Here is a 22,265-nt window from a genome sequence, read left to right as displayed (position 1 = left end):
TAACTATCTGCCCACAGTTCTCTTTTACTAAGCAGGGAGGAAGATTTGAAATGCTCCGTTTATATCAGACCAAGTTACTGAACCTTTGTAAGTTAATCTACTTAGTTTAATGTACATTAGCTTTACACATACTTGTAGAAAATTACAGTTTGTTTTTGTACAATTTTAAATGAAAGGCTTTGATGATTTGCAAATCATTCATCTTTAAAAAAGAAAAAAAGAAATTAGGTTTTAATCAGGAAATATGCATTTAACACAGTTTTTATAGAGTTTTATTGCCAATGACTAAAAGATTCTCAAGTAGTCTTTATTTAAAATGCGTGACCGTGACAACAACACTAGATGGCGCTAGTGTAAAAGCAAAGAGGTGGCCTGAGCCCAGTGGATGACGGTTTGTGGTCAATGACAATTGTTTTTATAATCGTAGTATAGTGTAAAATATCCATCATAGATTCCTGAAGCCTTCTTATTTTGATGGAACAACGTAGAAGAAACAGCAAATTGGCAATTGTATAGACTTTATGGTTAACAGTCAATTTTTGCTATAACATTTGCATATTGGTTAGTTACTAAAGTTTCAGTCATTTTCAGTCTAAAATGTTATTTCAGTTGTAGTCGCTGTCATTGAAGCAACATAAATATATTTCAGAATTTTATTTGGGATGTTTTACCAGTATTACAACAGACACAGCATAGATCAGACTGTAAGATTCATATTTCATGATCCATTATTGCCATTTAAAAAAGGGATTTTGCCATCATATACATAATATATTCACTTGCCATATATACATACATATATAACATGTCTGCAAAAATAAAGGAATATTTTATTTAGCTACATTTACTTTTCATTGTCAGTGTTAAATACAATTGCAATATGTTTCTGTAGTGCTATTCATTTTCAATCATATAATATTCTTATTGCACACTATTCCACAGACAAAGGCACCTGTCTTTTCTTTTTACCAAGAATACCACCTACTCCACGCAGTAAAAACAAGCCAGCATCTCCATGCCTGCTACAGCGTGAACAATACAACAGCAGAACTAAATCCTGAGGAAGTTTCAACAAAATAATAAATATTGCTGAGGTGTAATGTGGAGGTAAACAAAAACACAAAATACAACCACGCCTCTCTTGTAGCACATCAACAGCAACACATTTTCCTTAAAGCTAATATAACAGCCAAACATGCAATTCATTCAAGTTTTATTTGTCCCCACCCTGTTTTATATGTTCTGAAACAGATAGCTCAATAATTTGTTGGAGACATACAATTTTTGTCGTTTTTTGTCCCTGTAGCTGTACAAGCACTTTCATGGCCAGCTGAGGCCCGTTCCCTTGCTATTTCATTACCAATGTAATATCTGAAATTGATATAAAGTGTTGAATGTGTATTTTATAGCTTTTCACTGTAATTTTAAATATGAACCCAAAGAGAGGTCAGTGCAAGTGAGGGAGGCCATCATTAGGCTGCAAAACCTGAACTAACCTATCAGAGAGACAGCAAAACAATTAAAGTGCATGATGACAGAATTCTTTCTTTCTTTTAAAAACAATTGCATTAAAACAATGCCCATAATGCAACAGCTAATCTGTTAATGGCAAAGTTTTGCCAATGAAACCCCCTGAATTAAAGCTAAAAGTCTGCACATCAGTCTCATATTGATGAATTTAAAATCCACTGTGGTAGTGTGCAGGTGAAACACTACAAAACTTGTGTCTTTGTCCAACAGATTACAAACCCAAATGCAGATTTAAGTATTTTTAACTTAATTACAGTCCAGTGTCACATCTACACACTGCAGGTCGTTCTCAGTAACGCACACTACACTCAGACTCGCTCAGGCTGCCGCTGCTGCTTCGTCCTCTCCACTGCTGTCCTCCACCTGACTTCCAGCTGGCGTTTTGTGGCGAGTGTAGGTCCTCCTCCCCAGTCTCGATGCCCAGGACCTGCCTCTGAACCAGCTTAGAGTAGAGTCCGCCGCTGGCCATCAGCTCACTGTGAGATCCCTGTTCTGCCACGTGGCCCCTGTCAATTACAAGAATGTTGTCTGCCTTCTCCACTGTGCTGAGCCGATGGGCGATCACCAACACGGTGTGGTCCCGCAGGACATTGTTCAGAGCCTGTTGAACCTGTAGTGAATTCAGCAAATACATCAACACCCCTATATTATTCCATAATGCAAATATGCTGCATGTCTGCTTGGTAACAGCTGCTGTACTGAAGCTCTCCTCTGGCTTTGATAACACTTACAATGTGTTCACTTTCTGCATCCAGAGCGCTAGTGGCCTCATCCAGGACAAGAACACGAGGGTTGCGGATGAGAGCTCTTGCAATGGCAACTCTTTGTTTCTGTCCCCCTGACAACTGTGTGCCCTTCTCGCCAACACCTCAAGAAAACAGTAAGGTGAAAGTCAGTCAAATACATCATTTCATCTTATGAAACACATATCCATTTCTTTATTAAAGAACATAGCTCTATTTTTTTGTATGGCTGTGATATTTGTGCATTTAAATCTGAGCACTGTGTTAGTTTTAAGCAGACCCTAGAGTCAGGCTCAGCTGGCAAGCCTGGCAAATCAGCTGATCTCAGTGTCAGCCATACTATCTCATGGTCACTTCTTACTTTTCCACACATCCTATTGGCAGATCTCAAATGGTGCATGCTACTTAAGCTGTATCAGCCAACCTATAGTTTCTGATGCCTCTGCAAGCAGCTTTGCAATGTGCAGTAAAGCTCTGTATAGTAAAACAAATCTGCCAGGGACCGATGTTAAATGTGACTTTTTCTCTTGAGGTCCCAGCTTAACAAGCATGTCCATTACACATAGAGCACATAAAAAGCTGATTTACAAATGAACAGATTTAATGATTACTTGTTTCATAGCCTTTAGGGAGAGTGGTAATAAAATCATGAGCATTAGCCTTGGTGGCTGCCTGCAGCACTGCCTCCCTGGGGACATCAGTCAGGCCATAGGTAATGTTCTCCTCAACTGTGCGGGCAAACAGCACAGGCTCTTGACCTACAAGAGCCACCTGCAGACACACAATAAAGAATAGAAATTACTTTATGCTGAAGACTAACAAGCCAAGGGGTGTATTTGTATACAAAGTATGGGACTCCGAAAAAAGAAAAACAAACCCATCATGAAGCTAGACTGTTACACTGAGAGGTCCTGTTTGATTACAAGTAACACGAGTAGCAGGCTGTAGTTTATTTTGAGTGAGTCTTGCGTACACCACCCTGCTGCTTTGAATGCTTTTCAGATGACACATACAGTGGGGCAAAAAAGTATTTAGTCAGCCACCGATTGTGCAAGTTCCCCCACTTAAAATGATGACAGAGGTCAGTAATTTGCACCAGAGGTACACTTCAACTGTGAGAGACAGAATTTGAAAAAAAAAATCCATGAATTCACATGGTAGGATTTGTAAAGAATTTATTCGTAAATCAGGGTGGAAAATAAGTATTTGGTCACCTCAAACAAGGAAAATCCCTGGCTCTCACAGACCTGTAACGTCTTCTGTAAGAAGCTTTTCTGTCCCCCACTCGTTACCTGTATGAATGGCACCTGTTTGACCTCATCATCTGTATAAACGACACCTGTCCACAGCCTCAACCAGTCAGACTCCAAACTCCGCCATGGCCAAGACCAAAGAGCTTTCGAAGGACACCAGGAAAAGAATTGTAGACCTGCACCAGACTGGGAAGAGTGAATCTACAATAGGCAAGCAGCTTGGTGTGAAAAAATCAACTGTGGGAGCAATCATCAGAAAATGGAAGACATACAAGACCACTGATAATCTCCCTCGATCTGGGGCTCCACGCAAGATCTCATCCCGTGGGGTCAAAATGATCATGAGAACGGTGAGCAAAGATCCCAGAACCACACGGGGGGACCTGGTGAATGACCTGCAGAGAGCTGGGACCAAAGTAACAAAGGTCACCATCAGTAACACACTACAACGGCAGGGAATCAAATCCCGCAGTGCCAGACGTGTTCCGCTGCTGAAGCCAGTGCATGTCCAGGCCCGTCTGAAGTTTGCCAGAGAGCACATGGATGATACAGCAGAGGATTGGGAGAATGTCATGTGGTCAGATGAAACCAAAGTAGAACTTTTTGGTATAAACTCAACTCGTCGTGTTTGGAGGAAGAAGAATACTGAGTTGCATCCCAAGAACACCATACCTACTGTGAAGCATGGGGGTGGAAACATCATGCTATGGGGCTGTTATTCTGCCAAGGGGACAGGACGACTGATCCGTGTTAAGGACAGAATGAATGGGGCCAAGTATCGTGAGATTTTGAGCCAAAACCTCCTTCCATCAGTGAGAACTTTGAAGATGAAACGAGGCTGGGTCTTCCAACATGACAATGATCCAAAACACACCGCCCGGGCAACAAAGGAGTGGCTCCGTAAGAAGCATTTGAAAGTCCTGGAGTGGCCTAGCCAGTCTCCAGACCTCAACCCCATAGAAAATCTGTGGCGGGAGTTGAAAGTCCGTGTTGCTCTGCGACAGCCCCAAAACATCACTGCTCTTGAGAAGATCTGCATGGAGGAATGGGCCAAAATACCAGCTACTGTGTGTGCAAACCTGGTAAAGACCTATAGTAAACGTTTGACCTCTGTTATTGCCAACAAAGGTTATGTTACAAAGTATTGAGTTGTATTTTTGTTACTGACCAAATACTTATTTTCCACCCTGATTTACGAATAAATTCTTTACAAATCCTACCATGTGAATTCATGGATTTTTTTTTCACATTCTGTCTCTCACAGTTGAAGTGTACCTCTGGTGCAAATTACTGACCTCTGTCATCATTTTAAGTGGGGGAACTTGCACAATCGGTGGCTGACTAAATACTTTTTTGCCCCACTGTAAGTGTAGTGAGAAAAGTGTACCACTAAAAATAGCCCCCTAGAAAAATGTTACTTTTTATTCATAAGAAATTATGTTTTTTAGCCCTTCTTAATGTTTTGCTTTTATGACACTAGTTTTTATCATCGCCAGCAGAAACTGACACAGGGCAGGAAAAATCAGAAAACATAGAGATGAACAAACACATTGGCAGTTTTGCTCTTTTCAGGAGATTTTCAGACAACTACTCAACAAAAGTTCTTGTGATGTTGGATTGTGCCAATGTGCACAATTCAACATCACAGTGCATTCACTGTTAGTATGTGTACAGCCTCCTGAACACTGTATCAGAGCCACGCCTCCTGCTTAGTGTAGTTCCTGCTGAGTTCTACATGTATAAAAAAAACATACACACATGTGTGTATATATATATATATATATATATATATATATATATATACTGTATATATATATATATATATATATATAAATAAATAAATAATGCAAAGATTACACATAAAAATGTCTTATACACTGACTAACCTTGGAGTGGAGGTAGTCATGCTGAAAGCTTTGAACAGGCCTTCCATCCAGCAGCACCTGGCCTTGCTGAGGAAGGTAGAAATTTTCCAGAAGACTCACACAGGAGCTCTTCCCACTGCCTGAAGGTCCCACAAGGGCAGTCACTTCTCCGGGACGCAGGAGGAATGACACCCCCTGCAAAAAGACCCATTTCAAACTAAGCAGACATAATGTCAACTGCATCCTAACTTCACCCTCATTTAGTTGGTTATATTGTTGCAATCTTCTAGTAAACTGCCCTCATCTCTACCACCATGAGTCAAACAGACCACTTGTGAATAATTTCTTCAGGTGTTCAGGATCCCTGAGGACAAACCTTGAGAATATCAGTTTCAGGGCGTGTCGGGTAGGCAAACGTGACGTCTTTAAATTCAACCAGACCGGCGCATGTCTCCGGACCCTCTGTGCCATCAGAGGGGTGTTCGGGTTTCCTATCCAGATACTCAAAAACCTTCTCAGCAGCTCCAACTCCTTGCATGAGGCCCGTGTACACTGATGCAATGCTCTGCAAAGTGAAGACAACATGGATTCATTGCCATGTCTTCAGAACAGAAAACAAACGACCTGTGGAGAATGATAGATGAAATACCTCAAGACATTCGCCGAGCTCTAGCATGTATATGAAAAAAGATATCAAGGCACCGCTACTCATCTGATTAGTAATCACAAGGTGGCCTCCATAGTAGAGGATAGCCAGCTCGAGAGCAAGCTCTGAGATCTGGAAAACACACAAAAAAATCCCTTGCTGTAAGGTAAAAACAGAGACCACTAAATAAACCATGCAGATGAATTATGTAAAGGGTAACTGCAGATACCTACACAACTGGACCACATGTAGCAAGCGTAGGCCAGGGCTTGTTTTTTGTTGAGCTGGAACATGACTAAGAGTTTGGCGTAATAGGAATCGGCCTCTCCATTCTCGTTGGCAAAGCTCCGCACCGTCCTCATGGCTGAGATGGTTTCTTCTGCAACTTTATTGGCCTCTGCGAGGGTTGTTTGCACCTTTTTGGTCAGATTCTGGAAAGAACAGAAGAAAATATAAAAGTTAGCTAATCATAAATAGTACAGAGCCTGATTGGGAATAGTGTCAGGGATTCTTTTGTAGCAGGGGTGTGGTCTCTAGCCCGCCTGACCAGGAGGAGTCGAACATTAACTCAGCTCTTCCAGGGCACCCTGCAGACTCGGCTGCTGGCAACAGCAAGGAAGTGCGGCCACCGCTGGGATGACGTGAACGCCAAACAGGAGTCCATCACAGGTCGACTGCAGGTATGCGAGTAAGACCTTCTGAGGAGGGTTTCACTTTTCTCTCTTCTTATAATTGACCCTTGTTTTCTCTCTCTCAGCTCCTTGTCTCAGAGTGGGAGGGATTTGAAGCACAAAGGGAGGTTTGGTTGGCTGATATGGATGTCCACCTGAGTGAGGTTGACCAGCTGACAGGAAACACCTGTGAAAAACTGAAACAACTGCAGGTGTGGGGTTGTTTTGATATGACATATATTTGATATGGTACAGTGGGGCAAAAAAGTATTTAGTCAGCCACCGATTGTGCAAGTTCCCCCACTTAAAATGATGACAGAGGTCAGTAATTTGCACCAGAGGTACACTTCAACTGTGAGAGACAGAATGTGAAAAAAAAAATCCATGAATTCACATGGTAGGATTTGTTAAGAATTTATTTGTAAATCAGGGTGGAAAATAAGTATTTGGTCAATAACAAAAATACAACTCAATACTTTGTAACATAACCTTTGTTGACAATAACAGAGGTCAAACGTTTATTATAGGTCTTTACCAGGTTTGCACACAAAGTAGCTGGTATTTTGGCCCATTCCTCCATGCAGATCTTCTCAAGAGCAGTGATGTTTTGGGGCTGTTGCCGAGCAACACGGACTTTCAACTCCCGCCACAGATTTTCTATGGGGTTGAGGTCTGGAGACTGGCTAGGCCACTCCAGGACTTTCAAATGCTTCTTACGGAGCCACTCCTTTGTTGCCCGGGCGGTGTGTTTTGGATCATTGTAATGTTGGAAGACCCAGCCTCGTTTCATCTTCAAAGTTCTCACTGATGGAAGAAGGTTTTGGCTCAAAATCTCACGATACTTGGGCCCATTCATTCTGTCCTTAACACGGATCAGTCGTCCTGTCCCCTTGGCAGAAAAACAGCCCCATAGCATGATGTTTCCACCCCCATGCTTCACAGTAGGTATGGTGTTCTTGGGATGCAACTCAGTATTCTTCTTCCTCCAAACACGACGAGTTGAGTTTATACCAAAAAGTTCTGCTTTGGTTTCATCTGACCACATGACATTCTCCCAATCCTCTGCTGTATCATCCATGTGCTCTCTGGCAAACTTCAGACGGGCCTGGACATGCACTGGCTTCAGCAGCGGAACACGTCTGGCACTGCGGGATTTGATTCCCTGCCGTTGTAGTGTGTTACTGATGGTGACCTTTGTTACTTTGGTCCCAGCTCTCTGCAGGTCATTCACCAGGTCCCCCCGTGTGGTTCTGGGATCTTTGCTCACCGTTCTCATGATCATTTTGACCCCACGGGATGAGATCTTGCGTGGAGCCCCAGATCGAGGGAGATTATCAGTGGTCTTGTATGTCTTTCATTTTCTGATGATTGCTCCCACAGTTGATTTTTTCACACCAAGCTGCTTGCCTATTGTAGATTCACTCTTCCCAGTCTGGTGCAGGTCTACAATTCTTTTCCTGGTGTCCTTCGAAAGCTCTTTGGTCTTGGCCATGGCAGAGTTTGGAGTCTGACTGGTTGAGGCTGTGGACAGGTGTCTTTTATACAGATGATGAGGTCAAACAGGTGCCATTCATACAGGTAACGAGTGGGGGACAGAAAAGCTTCTTACAGAAGACGTTACAGGTCTGTGAGAGCCAGGGATTTTCCTTGTTTGAGGTGACCAAATACTTATTTTCCACCCTGATTTACGAATAAATTCTTTACAAATCCTACCCATGTGAATTCATGGATTTTTTTTTCACATTCTGTCTCTCACAGTTGAAGTGTACCTCTGGTGCAAATTACTGACCTCTGTCATCATTTTAAGTGGGGGAACTTGCACAATCGGTGGCTGACTAAATACTTTTTTGCCCCACTGTACATACGTCAGAGACATTATCCTAAACTGGACTAACAATGGACCATGAGTCCAACATGAAACTTACCTTACATAAGGTAAGGCTGAAGTTCATTGATAATTTTAATCAAAAACTTGTTGAAATATTTTTACTGAACATGCAAACATCTGCTGAGGAAAATGTGTTGATCTATTGGTCTGTTATGAAGCAATTGCTATTTCTAATGTGTCTTTATCACTTTCTGATGTTTTATTAATTAAACAATACATGTATTAATTGTTGTGTTATCTATAGATATAGTATTTATATATATTTATTTATAGTATAGTAAAAATGTTTAATTATTACTGTTTAAATGACTAATATGTGACATGTATTAGTAGTGATGTGGTGCTGAGGGTTAAAATGCCTTTTTGTCTTTTGGTATACTACAAAATGGCAATAAACCATTAATATATGTCTTTGCTGTGGTCGTATTTATTTTACCCTACTCAAATTCAATTTATAATACATTTTATTTTGAAAGATTTAAAATGGTTCTTTAAAGAACCTTTTTTAAAAAGGTTCTTTGAAAAACCATTAAAGGTGAACTGTGGGTCAGACAGACAGGTGACAGTCTCAGGTGTATACACTGCAACAAAACAGCACAAGAGAAGGAGGATTAGTGTTTGTGTTATTATGAGTGCTAAACAAGAAGAGTTCCCAGATGGTACAGTGGACACATGTGTGACTCCTGTGATTAAAGCATCTTTCTTTCAGCTTAACGAGCGAACCGTCAGCTCGTTCAAACACACGTTAAAGTCCGTTTGGCTCGACACCACCGAACAGAGGCAGCAATATAACATAGCTAACATTAACAGTGCAGTGAATCCTGCTTGTGCCGTGATATTCAGGACTGCAAACCGAGCAGCATCACTGACTTTCAGCTTGTTGTGTTTGTGGATATATGACTGACTTTAATTATGCATAAAATCATCACATTCTCTGTAAGATTAAGGTCGACTATCGAACGGCGTATATTTTAAAGTAAAGGCTGTAAAACCAAATTACCAAAGTACAAACATCGCTAATGTCACATAACTTTGCCGGCATGTGGCCAACAGTAATGTTTTAATGTTCTTCATTATTAAACATTCGCACATAAATAAGTGACATAATATTCAGTACTTACTTTTGACAGTTCATTCTTCTACCTCTCTGCTTCTGCCGTATTTTGCGGCAAGAAGCAGAGAGGCCGAAGAGTGAACTGTCAAAGGTAAGTACTGAATATTATGTCACCCCTGATGATTGACCAGGACAAACTCAGCAATGTGTGAGGAAGAGGAGGAAGAGCCAGCAGCAGCTGACAGATGGAGAGAATAGACAGACTGTTCCCTGTTTGTGAAGGACTGATAGAAAAGTTTAAAATAACTAATTGTCTGTCCTGAATCAGTCTTATTAGGTAATGTTCAAATAATTTTATCATTCCAGTGTTTTCAGTGTGGGAGAAAGTACTCAGGGCCTTCAAGTTACACACCATGAAAGGCACAAGTTTAATGTTCAGAAACAACGACATCCTCGTTTTTACCAGGTGTAACAAAGAACTCAGTCAACTTACTAGATGAATTTTCGCCTCGCACAGCCTTTGTATGCAGGGTGCACATAAGTAATTGCTTAAAGGAGCACATAAGCAAGCTCCTTTAAGCAATTACTTTGGTGTTCCTCCACCTCCAAAGAAATGTCAGAAGGAGTCCGAACCGCAAAAAGAAGCGCATATTCTCGGACAAGTGGTTGCAGGAGGTGAGCTGGCTTCAAACAAATGATGAACGCACAAAGATTTGGTGCAGAATATGCCGTGAAAATCCCACTCTAGCGAACAAAAACAGTGCCTTTTATATGTACGCAAACGCACGTTGCAACTTCTTATCTGGTGCGCGTCTTTTATTTTGACAGCGAATGCGCACCTGCAGACCACTTATATGCACCCCTGTTTATACGTTTTTAAACCTTTGTTAGACACACAAACGTATTTGCCAGCTCTGCACACAGTGCACTCCACCTCCCATTTATTCTGAGGGATGGTACAAGGGAAATTTGTTTTGCAGTTTGTCTGAAAAGATGCACTTGCGCTTTGGCATCTTGTGGCATCTTTTCAGCGCGCCGCTGCGCACTCTGTCCTGACTGTGAGCGCGGAACAACCACTTACAACGCAGCAGTTCGGAACGAAGTCGCACATATGGGTCCTCTGTATGCCTATAGGAAAACCCGGACATTTTCATCCATCTCGAAAATCCCCCCGGACAGAACGTGAAAAGTGGACATGTCCAGGGAAAAGAGAACGGTTGGTCACCCTATGTGTACTCATGTTGTACAATGTGTTGAACTGTATTATGGTTATTGCTGTTTAACAGAGAGACAGTATTTTATTTGTCACCACAAGGAAGCACGTATGCTGCATCATCACGCCCCTGAGAGAGAAAGTGTACCCCAACAAAAATGGCACCCATGAGGAAAGGTTTTGCCGCGTTCCCTAATGTGGTTCCCAAAATGTTAAGGACATTTTTGCCTCCGTTGTCATTTCCCTTCGACTTGATCACTGTTGATGCTGCAATACTCAACAACTGTAATAACTATTTCTCAAGACCACTTTAAAAAAATTACAATAATATGTGACTTCTTGGAAGCAAACTATAAAGAAATTAACATTCAGACAAAACTACTTTACCTTGTAGTATTCACCATAAAGTTTTGAGACTAGACCGATGAAAGGGAATCCCATGATGGTCACCAGTGTGAGCTTCCAGGACATGCCAAACATGAAGATGAAGAAGCCAACGCTCTTAATGACACTCCGCAGGAAGATATTGACGTTCTGGGAGATGAGGTCGCTCACCTGGGTGGTGTCAGCAGACAGACGTGAAAGGATGTCACCTGCAGGGTTACACGGGCGTGGAATAACATTAGAACGGATCAATGGAAGAGAGCGATGTGTGCACGGGAACTTGCGTTCAACATCACCTGTGTGATTTTCATCAAAAAAGGCAATTTCCTGCCTCATCAAGGTTCGGAAAAGATGGTTCCTGAGACGAAGGTTTAATCTCGCAAACGTCAGGGTGAAGACACCTCCTCGTACTCCGATTGCAAGTGAACTGAGGAGAGAGAAAAGACTGCCATGAAGCAGTTCTGTGGTTTGGCATTTAACACACGACATCATCTAAACAAAGCAAGCAGCTTCGCCTAGGATCATCTCAGTGTATAAGCTCAATGCATTCCTCTGTGTAATTTACAACAAAATGTAAACAAAACATAAAAAACAAAAATTAAAACCTACAACTGCGGATGCTCACCTGGCTAAGGCCAGTGCTGCAAGTATGATCACAGGTTTGGCAAAGTACTCCATGCTTTGGTGAACCACAATACTGTCTATGGCTTTCCCATAGTAGTACGGTATGAAAGCCTCACCTGAAAGCAAAGAGTCATCATTACTTAATGTTTTTTAAAGTCTAAGTTGAACTGATGATCCATACATAAAGGCTTTGTGACAACTTGAGCATTAAATTTTATTTAATTTGTTTTTTATCCATCCATCCATTCGCTTCGGCTTATCCCTTTCAAAGTGGCAGGGTGTGCTTGTGCCTATCCCAGCTGTCATAGGGCGAGAGGCGGGGTACATCCTGGACAGGTCGCCAGTCTGTCGCAGGGCTAACACACAGAGACAGACAACCATTCATGCTCACATTCACACCTATAGGCAACTTAGATTGATCAATTAACCTATCCCCACAAGCTGCATGTCTTTGGACTGTGGGAGGAAGCCGGAGTACCCGGGGAGAACATGCAAACTCCACACTGAAAGACCACAGCCTGATGGAGAATTGAACTCAGGATATTCTTGCTGTGCGGCAACAGTGGTAACCTCCATGCTCCATGCTTTTTTTTTTTTTTATTCAATTCTAAATCAGAGTGAAAAATAAGGTCACTGTACATTCATAGTGAGAGCGTTTTTTGTTTTTTGGGACATTTGGGACTCCCCTTGTCCCAAATGTTTTTCTAACATTTAGGAACAGAACCTCGAGGTGTTTGGGCTCACCCTTAGAGCTCAGATGCTCAGTTCCTGGGGAGCAGTTCAGGCAAGGGATGATTAGTTAAGATGCCTCCTGAACATGTCCAATATGAAGTTTTTCTTGTATACCCAACAAGAAAGAGACCCCTGGGCCCACCAAGGACATGCTGGACAAATTATGTCTTTTGGCTGGTTTGGGATATCCTTGTGGAAGAGCTGGAGGCTGACGTGGAGGAAAGTGAGTTCTAGGCGTCTCTGCTCAGACTGTTGCCCCTGTAATCGCTTTTTAAGCAGCACAAAACCAATGGATGGATGGACAAATGCATAGTTTAGATGTACAAGTACAGAAAATACCTCAAATTTTTATATTGCACTTCAAAGAAAATGAGCAAACTTCCAAAATGATTTGAATGAAATGTGTGTATTTAATGATATTCCATAAGTTAAAGATTTGATGAAACTGATAAAACTCTGAGTGCTGTTGGAGGTTGTGGCATTCAGCCCACTGTTATGAACAATAATGAGCCTTAGAGTTACTTAGTATGACTTTGACTTATTAATGTATGTATAGATGTTTATTGGCATTCACCAAATATACCATTTCCAGCTCTTTTATTTTTATTCTTGGACTCTAATAGAGACGCTCTGTATGCTTCACAGTTGAAATGAAACCCAGCGTTTAATATACAGGGCCTTGGCACAGGCACCGTTTAAGTCAACTTTCTTCTGATTGGCTAGTCCTTTGAAACAGAAGGTTTGAACAGCAGGTGGGTGAGGCTTCTGGTTAGTAATGTAGATGAATATACTGATCAATATCTTTGGGCTTTATGACAAAAAACATTTGTCTTTTAGGAACTGGGACCCATATGAGTGAGTTAGGGGTCCTTTTAATAATTCCATAACAGAAAGCATCAACAATTGGAACATATTGAAAAGAACGCACTTGTTTTTCTACCATAGCACTTATCTGTAATTAAAAAGTGTTGTGTAACGCGGCATGAGTAGCGTAATCAGAACCTGCAGACTCAGTTTTGTCAGTTGCATTGGGGCAGTGTGTCTAAATCCTTTATAGCAGACAGCAGTAAATAATGTGACATTAAGGACACTCACACACAGCAGAGATGATGAGGAAGAGGACAGCAACAGAGAGCAGCTCAGCATCCTTTTTGCAGTAGCTCAGCAGGCGTCCCAGTGTGGCCCCTGAGCTGCTGTCCTTCTCCTTCTTTCTCTCAGAGCCCAACTCCTGCTCCTCCTCGCCAACTGTCTCCACCAGCTTTTCAGTGTCCTCACGGCCCCTTGTTCCTCTACCACTACTGCTGCTCTCAGACTCCGGCTCCTTCCCCAGCCACCTCCAGAGCAGCATTACTCCCAGAGAAGAGGCACAAGTCCAACATATCAGGCTCAAGAGCCAGGGCTGGTGACTGATGCTCAAAGTCCTCACCTCAGTCAGCATCAGCAGCTTGGCCAGTGTATAGGTGATGACGATCAGACAGATGAGGAGAATAAGGCTGGTGGATTTAGCAACCCTCTGCGGGCCGTCCACCTTGTTCCATGTCACCCCTAAAGAGGCTCCCAGCAGGAGGGAGGCTCGGAGCAGCACTGTCCCCCAGATGTCCAGTGCAGACTGAAGGATGTTAAAGTTGAGAGCATCCTCTGTGAAGGTGCTCAGCTGTGATCCATGTGCGTACAGGACAGTGGTGGTGACAACATCCAGGAGGACGTATGACACGATGCAGCCCACAGCCACGTAGATTCCCATGCTGATTATCAGAACAGAGAGCAGCACCGGCACAAAGCAGCAAACAGCGGCTCGAGAAATGATCGGTTACAGTGCAGCAGCGGTTTGAATAAAATGTGAGAAAAGTTTCTCAAAACATACACCAGACAAGAAAACAAACACTCAGCAAAACCGGATTATTTTAAGTATTCTTTCCGGTCTTTTCCCGTTTTATGCAGCTGCACAGAAAATATCAAGTAGTCTTATTACAACTACCAGCATTTAGACGTCACTACACCGTTAATGATTGTCCAGCCATGCCGCAGCATTACTGTAACACATATCCTGCTAAATTGTTGGCTAGCTTTGTGAATTAGCTTCTTGAGGGCGGTCAGCTGCGTTGCGTTACACTTCCGTGTTAAATCTTGTTACTGTCCAGCCCCGACAGCATTCAGTAACTCACTGAAACCCCTCTCCTTATTCAATGTTGTCCTCAAACACAAGCATTACAACCCAAACTGACTCAAGTTCATGTAACGAATACATGAACTTCGATACCGGCGTTCAAGGGGACGCCGGCATCGAAGCTCGTTTAGATTACAGAAGATTAAGAGCGAGCGTTTCTACCGCCAGTTCATATTTTTTGCTATCTTGTGTTTTTCTACTCAAGAGGTTCACATGTCCCTAACCCAAATACGAAGCCAATGACGTCTGGTGGTTAAAGAATGCCCACTCCTGTTCTGCAGACTGCAGAAACCCGCTTTTAAATGGCTAAAGTTACAGGAAAGAAGACAGAGTGACACATCTTCCCTTTTAGCTTTACGGATCTTGCCATAGAGTCTCGCTGAAAATGACCAGTTTGGCTCCTCCCAGTTTTCCATTAAAGGGGACATGGAACATAACATGTATCACTCTGTTTGTGAAGCTAGATTTAAAACAATCAGTCTTTTAACCTTCTGTTTTAGAGCATGTGCAGTGCCATCTGACACCAATATGACATCACTGGGTTGGCGGGTCAGAAGTATGAAGTTACTATCAGTTAATTACCATCAGTAAGTTAATGACTTACTAACAGGTTGTTGTTGCATTGGGTTTTAGGTCATCTCATCTATCATGTGAGTCACCACAGAGCTTCTTAAGGTAAACTCAAGCCAACTGAAGCCTAGCAAACCCTCCCAGCTGTGGTCATATCTGACTGAAAGATGGCATCAGAGTTGTATAGAATCTTGGTGTTTGTGTTACTTTGTCCACTGACTTTTGAGATTGTGAAAGTCAACTTTACAGTCACTGTGATTTTTTTTTGTTATTAAGTAAATTAAACAGAAATTCTCAAAATTATTGTGACTTTCATACATATCTGTGATTTATTAGAAGAGATGGATGGATTAAAACTAAAGGGAAATAACTACTATTTGAGCTCACGTTTAGAAACCAAAATTCTATTATTACTTATGACTAATTCAACAAATTTGAATATTTATAAACTTATTAGCTCAGTGAGACATTTGTTTTTGTAGTTTGTGTGTTGTGCAGTAGAGCCAGCATATTTTTCAAAGATGATATACATTTTAAATCATCAGGAACTCTTGCAACAATGTGTAGAGTGCCCTCTGGTGGACAAACAATGCAATATCGACACTCGTGACACAGTGAAAGGGTGTTTCTCTCTTCTCTTTTTTTACTTCTTAAATTTTCATTTATCTGTTGTTGTAAATGCCAATATCAATGAGTGATGATCAGATAACAATTTTCCACTGACAAATTGGTCAGGCTTTAATAATAACTACACATCTAGTATACATAAATGAAACAACACCTTTATTTGTAAAGTATTTTAGCAAATAAAAGGTACAAATACCTTTATAGTACTACAAAATGAAAATAAGTTAAGATGATTTTCAGGAGAAACAACAGTTCATTGGGGAAAAGAGTGCGGGCGTAAAAGAAGATGTGGGCCGCTGGTTGGATTCCGGATGAAATTCCAGATAATTCAGGTACCTTTGGTGCCTTGCACTGACCTGAGTATCACCAACATCCGGAACATCTTCTGCACCTACACCCTTCTCAGTTTACATCGGACTCAGCCAAGTGATACACTAACTCAGTCTTTACATCCTCTGAGCTGCTCTGCTCGGTGGCCAGCACCGTCTCAACGGGAAAAGTCAAATACAAACGCTCCTCTTTCACTTTTTTCAGTGAAGGTGCTTCTCCTGGAGAAAACATGGGGTCTGCCGCTTTAAAGGTCACTGGGGACATGTTGTGTGACTTGCGCTTGGCATTCTTCTTCTCTTGTTTGTAGGCTGCATTCATATTGGTTAACACCTGAACATGGAACCAAAGGATAAAAGAGACAAAAACCAAATGAGCTTCCATGCATGTTTGCTGTCACTTAATTTAAGGCTTAACAGAGATTATGGAGGATGTTATAATGGGATTCTCTAATAGATTAGTTTAATTTGCTAAATCAACGTAATCAACTTTAATTTAACGCACATGTAAAAAAAATGCACTGAAATCAATTATTTTTCCACAATAATTAAATAGATTCAACATCTTTCTACAACAGAATTGCAGACTGCACAGATGGTACCTTCCCAAAGGAAAAAGTACTATAGCTTACTAGGGTATATTAGACTTAATAGTTACTATATACAGTAATGGACTTCTATACATTTTACATCAGATTAAAACTTTGGTTGTAAGATTCAGATAATTATTTATTAAAAGCTAGACATTTTAAATGAGAATAAGAAAGAAAAGTATGTCTTTGTGCCCCCTTATCTCTGTTAACGCCCTACCTGCCCCCCTGGCAAAACTTTGCTAGATCAGCCCCTGCACAGTTACAGCCGTCAGCTACGTAGAAAAAGATCCTGGTGTAGAAATAATATTAAATAAATTCTAACAACAGCTTATCAAGGTTAAACGTGCTGCTGTTGTTCAGCCACTGGTTTCCTCTTTCTGGTGCAAAGTGGGCCAAAAACAAACAAGAAAGACGGAGTCGTGACAGAAAAACCGATCAGCTGATCATTGATCAGTTTCATGATTGAAGTAGCAGCAGGAGAGGGAGGGAGAGAGAAGAGGCAGTCGCTCCACATATTGGTTGTTAAGCTTAACGTGGGAATGCTTTACAAACATTCAAAGATGAACTTACACACTTGCTTTACTTCTCTCTGAGATAACTTCCTCGGAGATGAAATGCCGGTTTGGTAGCAAGGCTCCAAATGCTCAACCAGACCTCCGACAGGTCTCGCACAGCCGCTCTATCACGTGACGCACACTGCTCCGATGTGCTGAGGTTATGAGCTGAGTTACGCCATGGGTCAGTATCGGACCGATACATAATATCGGATTGGTCTATCTCTACTAATTACGATTTTAAATTTGGATCTAACACTCCAAAAGACTTTCTGCCACTTATCTGCAGTCCGGTTCTTGTGGAATTTGGCATTCCTCAGCCTTTTCTCCCCATTTCCCCTCCTTAACAATAGCTTCCTGTCAGTCATCGTTCCACTGAGATCATTTCTGAAGAGGTTTCAGTGATCGTTAGATGGGTCAGACACACGTCTTAGATTCTCTGTCAGAGCTTTTTCTAATTCTTACAGACATGACTTTTCTCATACGGTTCATCTATTGTAGATTGTTGTTTTCATTCCTGCCACATCGTTTGTCCTCCACTTGTCCCGTTTCCTTAGGACACACCACACAACATGTCCACATATGCCAAGTTTTTGTCAGTCATCTTAGTGGTGCAAAAATACTATTTCACATCTGTCAAAGGCAACTAAAGAAGAGTGCACAAATTGTGTGTTTTTGCATCAGACAGCTAGTAACAAAGTACCTATAGGTACAATTTAAAGTTGATTCTTTGCCAAGTTGTCTGTTATGTGCGGACACAACAGTGACTCATCCCTTGAGTTAGCTGCATTTTGTTTATGCTTGAGTGATTCACAGATCAGCGCTAAGTGGCTTAACATAACAGAAACCATTCCCCTGAAAATATTCAGGTACAAGGGCTGAACTGACAATGAGTGAAGAATGATCAGAGCCTGGGGAACTGCTGTTCAAGACCACATTAGGAAAATGACAAGACTATCTGGCTCCTTGTTGGCAAAATATAAGGAAATGTTTGGTGGCTCAAGACTTTTGCACACAACTTTATTAGCATGCAACTATTGCTTTATGACAGACTTCCTGACCTCTGCCTGGATTCGTGCGATCGCACACTCGATCACCAGCATCCATTTTCACTTAAGGAAGACAGAAGAAAATGATGAGAATTACCAACTGCTTAACAGAGTTCTGCTGCTCCTGAATGACACTCATGTACGCAGAGGCCTTCTCCTTCGTAGAGTACACATCCTGCTCCGGCTCGTCACGATTCAGCCGACTTGCTGCGTTCTACGTGAAAAGAAATTATGTTTGAGGAATTGGCAAACCAACCAGGTGTTTAGAGCTCACTTATCTCCTGCAGTCTCACCTCATTTGGTAAACTGGCTGTCCTGTTAAACATGAGAGAGTAAGGAGTGAACTTTGTTGTGGGGTTGGTGGATGTCCTGAACAGAAACAGCACAGGGTCGAGAAAATCATCCCATTCTGCCTGCTTCTCCGACACCATCTGCAGTATGGCTTCTTTCAACAGAGGGCTTGTGCAGTCGTGGAGTGGGTTGAGCTGAGGCTGATCCACAGGAGAGACCTTCTGTGTGATGCTCCACCTTTCAAACAGCACCTTTGTCACCTAGAAAATTAAAAATCAAGATCAAAACATGCCTTCGTAGTGTTGACCTACCGTTCTCAATCTTATTATTTTATACAACTCTGCTGCTGCAGTCTCACCTTATCACAGAAGTCAGCATTCTGTGTACAAACTATCATTTTAGGGGCACCGAACCTGATTAAAAAGAGAGCAGAGATCAGCATCAGGCTGAAAAGCACCATTGTGGGTATTTAATTCTTGGTAATTTTGCTCATGTCCATGGTCTGCAAATAAGTTGTTTTCAACCTGTATATGCATTTAGAGATGCATCTTGCAACCGAGGCAACATCTGTCTTTTGCACTGGGAAAGCCTCTGGCCATTTAGTGAAGTAATCAATCACCACCGTGACATTCTTGTTGCCTCTCTGGGTCTCTGGCAAGGCCCCTGACAAAGAGGAGAGACAAACCACACAGTCAGCCTAACATCTGTGGAAAGAAATTATCTTGCAGACATAATCAAAGAGAATTTGCTTAAATGAACTGAGGCAAAAACCTATCGTGTCAATCCCGACAATTTCCCAAGGTGCATCCACTTTTATTGGCCGAATAGTTCTCGACTGGTTCTTATTTCTCTCTGTGTGCTGACACGTTTCACAGACTTTTATCTGAAACAGTGGTAACAAAAGTTAGACACTGTTATCAGCATTCCTACCAGATTTGAAAAACAAACAAACAAACACCATACACAGAGGAATGTGTGTACCCAGTCCACGACATCCTTGATGATTCCCAGCCAGTAGTACTTGCTCTGGATCCTGTGGACGGTCTTCTTCTGGCCCAGGTGATGGCCAATATCGCTGAAGTGGCAGTCAAGAAAAATCTGCCTCTTCCTCTCAGACTCAATCACCACCTCCCTCTTCTCTTCTTTCTTGGGCCCCACATAGTAGAGCTTGCCCTCTTGAACACAGATATAAATCAGGGAATCATGTAGTGAGAAACTTAATCCCAGGTCATACCATACCGCATTATAAATGTAGGCATTTAATGTCGTCTTGATCTCCAGCAAAAGTAGACATTTACATGATCAAAACTGCGAACTGCCCGAAAACAGCTGTGGTCTGTCTTTAATTCGGCATATAAACAGGTTATCTAAAAATGAATATTATTCCTATAATCGTTTTCATCTAAAGTACCCAAGAGCTCATTTTTGCAAGCACCGAGGATCAGTTTTAGAATTGTGAGTAGCCGAATTTTCTGCAGATCCCTACTGATCCACCTAGTCATGCCCTAAACGTTATACCAGCCTAGCAAGGAAATTTTAAATCAGGGGAGGGAGAAGCCAGGAGTTAAACTGAAGCCAGGAGTTAAACTGACTGCTGAAGATGAACAAAAGCAACACACACCGCTGCTGAACCGAGTGACTGAATGAAGCCCTACCATCAATGATGAATTTCTGAGCGTATCTCTTGAGGTTCTTCTTTCGTATCGGATTCATCGTCTGAGGAAAACTGCCTTTAGCCACAAACGTGTAAATGTCTCCGAGTTTGTTGGAGCTGGATTCAACCACCTCCTCCTCAGCCACTGGCAGTGACTCCACGCTCAGCATTTCACAGGACGAAAGTGAGCACAGCCAGTGTGCTCCTTATTAAACATAGAAATACCTTTTGTCCAACGGCATCATTAGCCTCTAAACTACAGAAACACAAGAGTTACAGGTCAGGGTGAAAATACTGTACCTGTCTTCTTCTACTTTGTCCTTTAGGTAGTTGCTATCAATTATTGTTTCTTTAGCACCCCCTTCTGGAAGTATAGAGACATCTCAGAGACATCTCTTAAAAAACAAAACAATCGTAGCTAAAAGTTAGCCGGAAGTAGCAGTTTGCTAAGTTTTCATAAGTTTTTTTTTTTTTTGTATTTTTTTGTTTGTTGGTTGGTTTTTGTTTATTTGCATCAGTTTTTCTCGAATGACTTAACTTCTGACCGTAGCTCTAAAAAGTATAAATCTATCGTAAATCTTGACTTAAAGCTTGATTTAGACCGGTTATGTAGTAATCATTGACTGTAGAAAAGATTTATGTTTTAAGATGTTTTCTACAGTCAATGGTAGTAACCGGAAGCATCTTTTATCCCTACACTACAACCTTCCACGCCATTCAAGTGGTCGTGGTATGTGGGTGGTGCTCTTCAGGTTACGTATAATGTTGCTGAGTAGGGTAAAATGGGACTCCGGTTATGGCATAAGTTATGACGTAGATCTAACGCAGAAGTAAGGAGAGGCCAGCCACCCTTCATGCAATAGTGCGATCTAATTCTTTCAGTCATTAGATAGAGCTTGTGAACATATGTGAGTTTGGGTGTGGACAGTGGCGGTCCTAGCCTGTTTGGCGCCCTGGGCGAAGACTCCCTCTGGCGCCCCCCCCCTCCCACACACACACACACACACAGGATTGTACATTAACATAGAACTTTTGTCAGAACCATACTGAATTTCACAAGAGAAACACACACACACACACACACACACATATGAAGAGAGAGAGAGAGAGTATGCATAGTATGCAAACAGCTACCAAACAGCCATCATAATTCGTCATACAATGAGAACAGGACAAATCAACAATTGACAATGACTAATTAATATTACAATCTGTAACATAATGTATTGTTTGGAGTTTGGTCTGTTACTGTTACTATTTTTACCATTTCTTCTTGGAGCAACTGTAACCCACATAACTTCCTTAGCGATTAATAAAGTATTCTGATTGTTTCAGGATACATGGCCTGCCATTATCCAATGACACATCTGCTTACCTGTATCTTTTGCTCATTTCTCCTCCTCTTCTTTTCTCTTTTTTCTAAACTGAGCACCTGATGGCTTTGAACCCAGGATTCAAATCATGAATACATAATGGGCTTGGATTTACAACATTATGAATGAAATGTGTTCTATTTGGAAACAGCAGGGCCCCCCTCCCCTTCCCACGGGTTGTGTGTGAGACATTAAATCATCAAAATATAAAATATAAATTTTAAATTGTTAGTGATCCCTTTTCCTCGAGTTCTAAAGTGTGTATTTATTTTCTTACTCTTCTTATATTTATTGTTTGTTTACTTGCAGCGAGCAGGCGCACCGAGGAAAAACATCGGTGCAAATTATAAGTCTGTATCATAATGTCTGGTGTTTTCGTGTTTGTTGGTTTGTTTTTATTTTCTTTCATTTTGCGAGTTGGTTATTAGATGCTACTCCAGCCAGCCAGAGAATCCCCG

At 41.7% G+C, this 22,265-nt stretch overlaps 2 protein-coding genes across 2 annotated transcripts; both read right to left on the bottom strand.

The window, feature by feature from the left end:
* Positions 1-601: 601 nt before the first annotated feature.
* Positions 602-14,893, bottom strand: abcb9 (ATP binding cassette subfamily B member 9). The gene is made up of 11 exons (XM_087848962.1): positions 13,699-14,893; positions 11,873-11,987; positions 11,544-11,674; positions 11,251-11,456; positions 6,271-6,468; positions 6,041-6,169; positions 5,768-5,956; positions 5,413-5,586; positions 2,885-3,044; positions 2,262-2,398; positions 602-2,140 (listed from the first exon to the last, which is right to left on the bottom strand). The coding sequence occupies exons 1-11, from the start codon at positions 14,345-14,347 to the stop codon at positions 1,820-1,822; spliced, it is 2,409 nt and encodes an 802-aa protein (XP_087705088.1). The 5' UTR covers positions 14,348-14,893; the 3' UTR covers positions 602-1,819.
* A 1,173-nt stretch (positions 14,894-16,066) lies between these two features.
* Positions 16,067-20,766, bottom strand: zgc:113436 (gypsy retrotransposon integrase-like protein 1). Its single transcript, XM_006797532.3, has 8 exons — positions 20,436-20,766; positions 19,762-19,955; positions 19,552-19,663; positions 19,305-19,443; positions 19,139-19,193; positions 18,783-19,040; positions 18,587-18,703; positions 16,067-16,627 (listed from the first exon to the last, which is right to left on the bottom strand). The coding sequence occupies exons 1-8, from the start codon at positions 20,602-20,604 to the stop codon at positions 16,370-16,372; spliced, it is 1,302 nt and encodes a 433-aa protein (XP_006797595.1). The 5' UTR covers positions 20,605-20,766; the 3' UTR covers positions 16,067-16,369.
* Positions 20,767-22,265: the final 1,499 nt, after the last annotated feature.

The sequence above is a fragment of the Neolamprologus brichardi genome, chromosome 12, assembly GCF_056152115.1.
Source record: "Neolamprologus brichardi isolate AB-2024 chromosome 12, ASM5615211v1, whole genome shotgun sequence".
Taxonomy (NCBI): Eukaryota; Metazoa; Chordata; class Actinopteri; order Cichliformes; family Cichlidae; genus Neolamprologus; species Neolamprologus brichardi.
The sequence above is the reverse complement of the archived record's forward strand: the minus strand, read 5'-3'. Positions and strand labels throughout refer to the sequence as shown.